General features: G+C 55.9%; 1 protein-coding gene across 1 annotated transcript; it reads left to right on the top strand.

The window, feature by feature from the left end:
* The first annotated feature begins 1,064 nt into the window (after positions 1 to 1,064).
* On the top strand, positions 1,065 to 9,386 carry LOC135460965 (serine/threonine-protein kinase pim-1-like). The gene is given in 7 exon segments (XM_064737946.1): positions 1,065 to 1,247; positions 6,901 to 7,142; positions 7,144 to 7,477; positions 7,601 to 7,651; positions 7,849 to 8,215; positions 8,855 to 9,031; positions 9,280 to 9,386. Coding segments are annotated over 7 exon segments (1,461 nt in total).
* Positions 9,387 to 10,692: the final 1,306 nt, after the last annotated feature.

The raw sequence follows: 10,692 nt of genomic DNA, 5'->3' as shown, positions 1-10,692 counted from the left end.
CAGTCAGGACAGGACCAGAGGTGAAGAATGTGCTCTACTCTGCAGCCGGGAACCATGGCTTGTCCTGGAGCCTTTGGCAGACGGTGCCTGGGGAGACTTGGAGTCGACCACTGGGATTTTGGAGTCGAAGCTACAGAGGGTCTGAAGCCAACTATACTCCAACACAGAAAGAAATCCTGGCTGCCTATGAAGGATCCAGGCTGCTTCGGAGGTAATAGGCACTGAAGCACAACTCCTCCTGGCACCCCGACTACCCGTGCTGGGGTGGATGTTCAAAGGCAAAGTTCCTTCCACTCACCATGCCACCAGTGCTACATGGAGCAAGTAGATTGCTCTCATCACTCAGCGCGCCCATATAGGTAAACTGAATCGCCCTGGGATTTTGGAGGTCATTACAAATTGGCCCGAAAGTGAGAATTTTGGTGTCACAGATGAAGAGGAACAAGAACCAGTGACACGTGCTGAAGAGGCTCCGCCCTATAACCAACTGCCCCCAGAAGAAACACGCTACACTCTTTTCACTGACGGTTCCTGTTGCATCGTAGGGATGAACCGGAAGTGGAAAGCAGCCGTATAGAGCCCCACACGACAGGTTGCACAAGCTACCGAAGGAGAAGGTGGATCAAGCCAATTTGCTGAACTCAAGGCTGTTCAACTGGCCCTAGACATTGCTGAGAGAGAGAAGTGGCCAAAGTTCTACCTCTACACTGATTCATGGATGGTAGCCAATGCTCTGTGGGGATGGCTGGAGAGGTGGAAAGAGGAAAACTGGGAGCATAGAGGAAAACCAGTTTGGGCTGCTGAAGAGTGGAAAGACATTGCTACCAGGGTAGGGAGGCTACCTGTGAAAGTCCGCCATGTAGATGCTCATGTACTCAAGAGTAGGGCCAATGAGGAGCACCAAAACAATGAGCAGGTAGACCAGGCTGCAAAGATAGGGGTGTCCAAGATAGACCTAGATTGGGAACATAAGGGAGAGTTATTCCTAGCTCGAGGGGCCCATGGGCCATCAGGGCAGAGATGCCACCTATAAGTGGGCATGAGACCGAGGGGTGGATTTAACCATGGACAGTATTTCTCAGGTTATCCATGACTGTGAGACGTGTGCTGCCATCAAGCAGGCCAAGCAAGTGAAGCCCCTGTGGTATGGTGGGTGGTGGTCCAAGTACAAGCATGGGGAGGCCTTGCAGATTGACTACATCACACTGCCCCAGACACGCCAGGGCAAGCGCTACGTGCTGACCATGGTGGAAGCCACCACTGGATGGTTGGAAACCTACCCTGTGTCTCATGCTACAGCCCGGAACACCATCCTGGGCCTGGAAAAGCAAGTTCTGTGGAGACATGGCACCCCTGAGAGGATTGAGTCAGACAGTGGGACTCATTTCAAGAACAGCCTTATCAACACCTGGGCTAGGGAACATGGCATTGAGTGGGTGTACCATATCCCCTACCATGCACCAGCTGCAGGAAAAGTGGAGAGGTACAATGGACTACTAAAAACCCAGTTGAAAGCTTTGGGTGGTGGATCTTTCAAGAATTGGGAGCAGCATCTAGCAAAAGCCACCTGGTTAGTTAACACCCAAGGTTCCACCAACCGAGCAGGTCCTGAGTCCCTGAATGTAATAGAAGGAGACAAAGTCCCAGTGGTACATATCAGAGGTTTGTTAGGGAAGACTGTGTGGATCAATTCTGCCTCGAGTACAGACAAACCCATTCGTGGGGTTGTCTTTTCTCAGGGACCAGGTTGCACGTGGTGGATAATGCAAAGAGATGGAACAACACGATGTGTACCTCAGGGAGATCTGATTGTGGGGTAAGAATGATATGCAATATCACTGTTCATTGGATGTTACTGCTATTGTCTGTACATTAAACCATACAGACATGAGTTAGAAGGAAATGTGTAAGAGTTGAAGGTCTGGGCAAGTGATAGATGGAGCTTTAAGTGACTAAAGTGAAAAGGGGCTCTGCAGCTCTGTAATACAGGGCCTGGATTCAGTGGTCCAGTGTGGGGATGTGATGAAGGCATGATGGGTATTGCTTGTAATTTTGGGGAAACAGATGGAAATTTTGTATGAATAATGCATGATGTGTTGTAGTATGTTGATGATATGGGGATAAGGGGTGGAATGTCCTGGGGTGACGTTTTGATGCTTGTATCCCCATTCATCTGTTCTGTGCCTTTAAGACCGACTCTGAAGAGTGGAAGTTTTGTTTGGGTTTCTCTTACCAGGGACACAGAGACGAGCAGTACATAGGGCTGTTTTTCACTTCTTGCTTTCAGCTTGCTGCTTTGCTTGCTCTCTTTTCTGCTCTCTCTTCTGCTCTGCTTTAGCCTCTGCTTATTAGCTTGTTCTAACTAGACAGTCCACATCCCTTCCTGGACTGTTTCTCCTCTCCTGTTTCTGTGACCATCTCGAACCTGCTCCGGACTGGGACCCGGGAACACCGAAGGTTTGGCTGCAGCAGCTGCCCCAGCACCGGAGGGACTGAGAACAGAGCAACCACCCCCGAAAGAGACTTTCTGATTTTGTCATCTTTCTCAAAGCGGTGTCATCGGGTATTGTTCATTTTGTGTGCTGGGGGGCGCTGTGCCTGAAATAAACAGGTTTTTTCCACCTCTCTCCAAGGAATTTTTTCCCGAACCGGTTGAGGGGAGGGGCCGTGTGGGTTTTGCTTTCTGGAGGGGCCCTCCTTTGCAGATTCTTTGGCAAATTTGCCCTAAACCAGGACACTGAGCCACGCCGGGGAGAAAAAGCAGTGAGGGGCTCCAGCCCAGCTGCTTCATTGCCCTGCCCGCTCCATGGAGCTCTGCCATGGGAGAAAGCCAATGCCGGACGAGCCCCTGAGCTTCCATCAGCTGCTGGAACTGCTCCGTGACAGCTCCTGTTCTTCCGAGAGAGACCCCAGCGCCTTCTTGTAACACGTGTCATGGTGGGATTCTGTTTGTTAATAAACTGTTGGGGGTTTTCCACTTTCATCTATCAGTAATAATTTCCTATTGCTGGAAAGGGGTTGTTGGAACACTTTAGAGGAGACGACTTATTGCACAATATCCTGTTTGAAGTTGTCTGAAACTGTGTGAGAGAGATGGCTTCACACAGGAGCATCCCCAAGGCTGCTGAGGGGAAGGCACAGAGGAAGACAAACCCAGTATTTCTGAGGGTACTCCTTGACACCAAACCAACCTGAGCTGTCAAACAGCAGACCTGATGTTTCGAGACATGGGCCAAAGGGGAAACCTTTCAGTGTGTTTGGTCCAGGCTGGGTTATGCTCGAGGCAAAGGTGTGTCAGTGTGTTGGATAATACTCTTTTCTTGACCTAGAGATGGGGACACTGAGAGGTGTTTTAAAAACTTTTATTCCATTTCAGTCTCATGAGAAGGGTGAGAAAATACACATAATTTACACCATCACAATTAGAAGCCAACTATTTCCTAATTACAGTAGTTCTTGGTCTATCAGATTTTTGCCATGCCATGTTGTAGATGCCTTAAAGCCAATTATTTAAAACTACCCCTTGTGGGTCCCACTAAAAGCATCTTTCGTAGCTCTATTTTTCCAAAGTCTTATTTGCAAGGCCATCTTTTGAAACTTTTTTCTAGCTCCATTTCTCTCTCAACAATATCTGTCCTATTCCATGGCATTTTTAAGTTAGCATTTCTTGTCTCAAGATTTATATACAGATTCATACTGTGTGGGCCTTCTATTAGGCTCTAAAAACTTTCTACAAATCCATTTCCCCATCAGTGCACTTGGCTCCTTCTCTCCTCATTGTGCCTGGCAAGCACAGGAGCCCAGAGCTCCTGCAGAACCCATCACAGCACTCAGTGGGAGCAAACTTGTGTCCAGTCCTCACCTGGAGCTGTGGTGCCCAGCATTCCACCACACTGGAATGAGGAACTGTTCCTGCTCTTTCAGAAGGAGCTAAGGAGCTCTGGCCTTCAGGTCAATTGTCTGCAGGCTCCTGCAGTGCCTGGTGCTGCTCCCTTGCCAGAGGCACCCCAGGCCAGGGGGGCACATCTGGGCTGCTGTGTCTGGCTCTGGGGCTCCCTGTTCTGGGCAGTGAGGAGGAGCTGCAGAGGCTCTGCAGGACTGACAGGATGGGCTTTGGGGCTGGCAGGAGAAGCTGAGGGACCTGGGCTGCTGGAGCTTCTCAAGAGGAGGCCCAGGGCTCGTCCTGCAACTGCTCCAAGGGTGGCTTCAGAGAATCCCAGAATCAGCAAGGTTGGAAGAGGCCATGGAGGTCATCAAGTCCAACCTGTGCCCTGACAACGCCTTGTCTCCTTGAGCCTCATCCAGGATAAACAACTGCAGGTCCTTCAGCCACTCCTCACAGGACTTGTGTTGTTCCAGACCCCTCCCCAGCCTTGTTGCCCTTCTCTGGACACACTCCAGCCCTTCCATGTCCTTCCTAAATTAGGGGGCCCAGAACTGGACACAGCACTCGAGGTGCTGCCCAAGCAGTGCTGAGCACAGGGGAAGAATCCCTGCCCTGCTCCTGCTGGCCACACCATTCCTGATCCAGGCCAGGAGCCATTGGCCTTCTTGCCACCTGGGCACACTGCTGGCTCATGTCCAGCCTGCTGTCCATCAGTCCCTGCACGTCCCTTTCTGCCTGGCTGCTGTCCAGCCCCTCTGGCACCTTGTTGAGGGAGGGATGCAGGGAGGGAACGGGTCCAGATCCAATCCTTCCTGAACTGTGGTGTTTGCTGGCACTGCCAGTTCCCAGATCTTGATATTTCCATATTCTGTCACAGTCCAAGTCCAGCAATTTGCTGGCAAAGAAAGCCAAAACCAAGCAAATACCTGGTACCTACAGCAACCCGATCTCATGTTTGCTGACACCCCCAGTACCCAGATCCGGAATTTTTCAGATGCCTGCACAGCATAATTCCAGCAATTTGCTGGCACAGAAAATAAGCATCTGGCAATTTCCCAGTGCCGGCACATTCCACACCAAGATCTGGCATGCGCTGGCACTGCCAGTGCCCACATCTGGCAATTTCCCTCTTCTGGCACCACCCATATCCAGAATTTGCTGGCAAAGAAAGCTAAAACCTGGCAATTTCCCCTTGCCAGCGCCGCCCAATCTGGAGTTTGTTGGCAGCAGGATCCCAAGAAAGATGGAAGGAAAGAAGGAAAGAAAAGAGGAAGGCATCCAGACCCAGTCCTTCCTGGAGCCTGCAGCCTGAAATTGGCTGTTTGCTGGCACTGCCAGTGCCCAGATCTGGAAATTTCCCTATTCTGGCACAGCCCAAGTGCAGCAATTTGCTGGCACAGAAATCCAAAACCTGTGGCTGCTTCCTGCTACTGGGTCTGGCACCACCCACGTCTTGTGTTTCCTGCACCAGAACCCAGATTTGGAAATTTCTCAGTGCCAGCAGAGCCCAAATCTGGCAGATTTCTGTGGCTGGCAATGACACCACCCAGATCTGGTGTTTGCTGGCAGCGCCAGCGCCCAGATCTGAAAACTTCCTGGTGCTGGCACAGCCCAAGTCCAGTGATTTGCTGGCACAGAAAGCCAAAATTTGGAAATCTGCAGGTTCTGGCTCCAGCATCATCCAGATCTGGTGTTTTCTGGGACCGCCAGTGCCCAGATTTGGAAATTTCCCGATGCCTTCACAGCCCAGGTCTAGCAATTTGGTTTTAGCTAGCTTAGGAAGAGAAGTTCCTTGGACTGTGACTTTCCTTTTTCTTGGAACTGTTTAAACCTGCTCTGGACTGAAAACCCAGAAAAACACCGGCAGCAGCTCACACCTGTGGCCCACCGAGCTCTGGGACGCTGCATTCCAGCACCAGAGGGACTTAGAAGAGACCGAGTGAGCCAACTACAACCCACAAAAAGGACTTTCTGAATTTGCCATCTCTTCAGCACTGTCAGAGGTTTGATTTAATATTATTCATTTTTCATGCTTGTGAATACTTTACTTGTTAAATAAACTGGGGTTTTTTTCACTTTTCTTGAGGGAAGTCTTTTCCTGAACTAGTAGGGGGAGGGGCCGCTTGAACTTGCTTTCTAGACGGACCCCTTTTGGAGATTTCCTCCCCAAATTTGCCCTAAGCCAGCACAAACAGTTACAATGAAAATTGCACCAGTGGCATCATTTCCTGGTGGCAAATCTTGTGACAGAAGCTTGACCTTGTTCTCCATGAGAGATTCTTGGGAAGAGCAGACAGGAGAAGATTCCTGGAAAACTGAAACAGCTTTCCAGAAGTGAAATGAAAATGAAAGAAACAATCCAAGATATTTTCCTCTATTTATTTCTATGCTCCCCTTTTCCATGTTGCACTACTTCTCCATCCCAGTAATTCCAGATGCACTGCACCTCTAAGATCGGTGACTTAGTGATTTTTAGACACTCTAAAATACCATGAGCCACACACAGTTTTCCTTCCCCTGTTTTTACAGGAAAGCAACACTGGAGGTGTCAGTGCAGTGCTCGGGTCAGGTAGGAATCCTACCCCAAGGGAAGGTGGCCCGACAGTGTTTGACCCTCAGCAAGGACAATGCACAGCAGCAAGCGAGGGGATCGCTGTGCCAGTGTGCAGGAGTCAGGGCTCTGCATCTGCGCTCAGCGCTGCAAAGTTCCCGTGTTTGGGCAGACGGAGGGGCTGTCCCCGGGGCGCGCGGGGCTCGAACGTGGGGCTCGTGGGGCCAGCGGGGAACGGACACGGGGACGAACGGCCCCGGTGCTTCAGTTGCAGCGGCGGCAGCGGCGGCAGCAGCGGCGGCGGCAGCAGCAGCGGCGGCAGCAAAGAGATATTTTGAATACTCTCTTTCTTTCTCTTCTCTCTTTCTTTCTCTCTCCCTCCCTTTCCCGCTGTCGGGCACTCTTCTCTCGGGGTCCTTTGCCCGGCGTCCCTCTCCTCTCCCCGCCTCCCTGTCCCCTGCAGGGCCGGGCCATGCCCCCGGCCCGCCCCCGGCCCCGGGCGGGGCTGCCCCGTGCCCGGCCCCGGCCGTCCCGCCGCGGTCTCGCCTCCGCCCGGCTCTGGCTGTACTGGCGGTGGCGCTGCTGGGCGGGCATCAGTGCCTGGGGCGGGGGCGGCATCGCCGCCCTTTGCCTCCGCCTGGCCCGAGCCCGGCCCCGGCCCCGCCCCGGCCCCGGCCCGGCCGCGCCCCGGCCCCTGCCCCGCTCCTCCCGGGGCCCGCGAGCACACACGCGGCGCGGCCGCTCCCGCCGCCTCCGCTGCGGCTTCCCCGGCCCGAGCTCCGCCGCTCGGCAGCGCGGCCGCCGGCCCCGAGCCTCCCGTGCCGCGTTCCCGGGAGCGAACGCCTGGGCATGGCCGGCCCGGGGCGGGTGAGGGGCGCTCGGGGGCCGTTGCTGGCCCCGGGCCGAGCGCTGACAGCCGCGTCCCGCCCGCAGGGACGGCGCAGGAGGCCCTGCAGGAGCGGTACCGGCTGGGATCGCTGCTGGGGCGCGGCGGCTTCGGCAGAGTCTTCGCGGCCACGCGGCTCTCGGACGGCGCCCCGGTGAGCGGCGGGGCCGGCGGCGGGCGCAGGAGGAGGGGATGGAGGAGGAGGAGGGCAGAGGGCGGAGGATGGGGCTCGCAGTGCGGGCGGCGAGCTCACCCCGCTGCTGGCCTTGGCTTGCAGGTGGCCATCAAAAGGGTGCCACGGAACCGCGTCCGGCACTGGGGCGAGCTGGTGAGTGAGCGGGGCCAGCAGCCGGGGCTGCCGGCCAGGGATGAGCCGGGGCCCGGCACGGTGGGAGCCGCCAGGACGCCCCGAGGGAGAGCGGGCGTGGGGCCAGCGCAGGGCGCAGAGCATCCCGGGCTGGCTGAGGGCTTCCCCAGGCCTGGCACGGCATCGGCCCCAGTGACGGCATCGTGCTCCTCCCGCAGCCCGACGGCACCAGCGCACCCCTGGAGATCGTGCTGCTGGCCAAGGTGTCCACTGGCTTCCCCGGTGTGGTCCAGCTGCTGGAGTGGCTCGAGCTCCCCAACTGCATCGTGATGGTGCTGGAGCGGCCAGAGCAGTGTCAGGACCTGCATCGTTTCATTGGGGCACGGCGGTTCCTGCCCGAGGAGGAGGCGCGGGAGCTGTTCCGCCAGGTGCTGGAGGCCGTGCGGCACTGCACCAGCTGCGGGGTCCTGCACAGGGACATCAAGCCAGAGAACATCCTGGTTGACCTGGACACCGGGCAGGCCAAACTGATTGACTTTGGCTGTGGCACCTACCTGCAGGACACAGTCTACACTCACTTTGCAGGTGAGCCTACCCAGGGCTGTGCTCCCACTGCTGACATCATGGCCCAACATCTCCCAGGCAAGCTGGCTGTGGCAGCAGGGATTCTCCCTTTTGCTGCCAGTCAGGGCACTGAGTCCTCAGCTGAGTTGCTTTAGAGCAGGGCTGGGTGGGCAGCCATCTTCCAGCCCTGCTGGCAGCCTTTGCCAGCCACTCTGCCCAGGACTGGGGCTGGGCTGGGGCAGCCAGCTGGACCAAAACCCCCGTGGGTGGGGGTAGCAGAGAGGGAGGGTGGAACCTGTGCCCCAGCCAGTTTGGTGTGCAAATGAGAGGAAGGGCTTGCACTACCCCACTCGCCCTGTTTCCCTTGGCTTCATAATATTTTTGGGGCAATGCAGGCAGGGAGGATAAGGGCATGTTTTTTCCCCAGCATGGAGTGGGTTTTTCCTTTGCATGTCATGGTCGGGCCTAGCCAGGGCTGCCCTCTTCCAGCACCAGAGGCTTCTTTTCCAACCCTAACTTTGTGCACAAGTCCCAGATGCTGGCGAGAGGGCAGTGGTCACCCTGTGTGCCCCTGATGCAGCCCCCGCGGGCCCAGGGATGATGGGGCCAGGCTCTGGGAGCAGCAGCATCCCCCTGATGAACTCCATCTGTATTCCATAGGAACACTGTCCTACAGCCCCCCGGAATGGAACGACTTTGGCTGGTACCATGGCGAGGCAGCAACAATCTGGTCCCTGGGCATCCTGCTGCACCAGATGGTCTGCGGGGAGCACCCTTTCAGGAGGGGCTGGAACCTCAGCTGGGGCCAGCTCCCGCTGCCACAAAGGCTCTCTCAAGGTGGATCCTCTTCTCTGGGCACGGGGGGAATCCCAGTGCTGGGAGCCAGCAGCGGGCTCGTGGGCATCCCGCTCTGGCAGCTGCTGAGGAGGTGGCACATGTCCTGCTCTCCTCCAAAACAGGGAATTGGTGGGAAAGTTTAGGCCCAGCTCAGAGTGCATCCAGCATGGCCTGGGCATGGGAACAGTGGGGTAAAGCAGACAGGAGCCTTCTCTGGCTGACCGTCAGTTTCTGCTTTCTCTCCCCAGAGTGCAAAGACCTGATCTGGTGGTGTTTATCCGTGAACTCCTTGGACAGACCCACACTGGAAGACCTGTTCTGTGTTCCTTGGATGCAGGATATTCCTCTGCCATAGAAGAAGGGAGAGAGCCACAGGCACACTTTGATCCAGGGCCCTGGTAAGTTCCTGCTCCACATATGCCTTGGCAATGAGAAGCAAAGGAACCCAACCCTTTTTGTGCTGCCAGTGTCACTGCACCGGGGTCATGGGATGGGAACACACAGCCCTTGTGCTGGAGCTGAGCTGCTCTGCCCAGCACTGGTGGCTGCCATCCCAGCTGGTTTTGCTTGTCCTGGTTCCCTGACAGCTGGGGCCTGGGCAGAGCCCTGAGAGCCTGGTCTGCCCCCAGGGAAGGAGAAAGAGCCCTTGGAGAAGCTGTACCGGGTGGGGATGCTGCTGCTGCTGCTGCAGCTGGAGACAGCGAGGGTGACATCAAGGATGACAAGCTCTTCCTCAGCCTGGCCACTGGAGGCTGAAGGTGATGCACTTTGATTCTGGCACCTTCTTCAAAGCCAAACTCCACAGGGAATTTGCAGATGAGTCCCCATCTGGGGAAATTCTGCCAGATTTGGGCATTGCCCAGCATGGTGGGAAACCAAAGGCTTCCCCTTTGCTGGGGCAGATGCAACTCATTCTTCAGTCGCTGCCCAGCTGCTTTTGGCAGGGCTGGGAGGATGGGCTGGGGTGGGTACGAAATGGGAGTGGGCTCCTGGCCCTGCCAACAGCCCCCAGCACCCACCGTGCCCCGGGCTGGGGCTGGGGCTGGGGCAGCCAGCCCGACACAAACAAAGCCCATGGTGGGAGCAGAGGTGGGGCTCCAGAACCTGTGCACAGCTGCTTTGCTGTGCAGGCAAGGAAGGGCTTGGGCTGCTCCACTGCCCTTGTTTGCTTTGGGGTCACTGTGATTTTGGGGGACAGTGCAGGGGGGAAGAGAGAAAGTGTGGGATTCCCTCAGCCATGGCTGGGTTTTTCCCTAGCATGTAGGGGTGGGGCCTTCCTCAAGGCCCTGACAGAGATAAGAGTTTTTACTGTTTTTCTTGTTTTCCCTTTTTGTCTCTAAACTCTTGTCAATAATGTGTTGTTTGTTATTCCAGAGGAAGCATTTGAGGTGGTCCAGTGTGGATGGGGAAGTGCTTGGGAGCAGCTGTGGCGTGGATGGGCCGTGCCCTTGGAGAAGGCTGAGGCCATGGTTTGGGAGCAGCTTTTCTTCCAGCTGTGGCTGGTGTGAGGTGGGTCCCTGTGTGCTTGGCAGGGTGGGATCAGAGATTTTGGGAGCTGGCAGCGAGCACAGGAGCATCCTGCACTGGGCAGCTGCTGAGGGCTGGATGTGCCGTGGCTGGCTGCAGGCTGGGCACATGTCCTGCCCTCCTGCTCTGTGCCA

The sequence above is a fragment of the Zonotrichia leucophrys genome, unplaced genomic scaffold (genome assembly GCF_028769735.1).
Source record: "Zonotrichia leucophrys gambelii isolate GWCS_2022_RI unplaced genomic scaffold, RI_Zleu_2.0 Scaffold_137_119922, whole genome shotgun sequence".
Classification (NCBI taxonomy): domain Eukaryota; kingdom Metazoa; phylum Chordata; class Aves; order Passeriformes; family Passerellidae; genus Zonotrichia; species Zonotrichia leucophrys.
The sequence above is the reverse complement of the archived record's forward strand: the minus strand, read 5'-3'. Positions and strand labels throughout refer to the sequence as shown.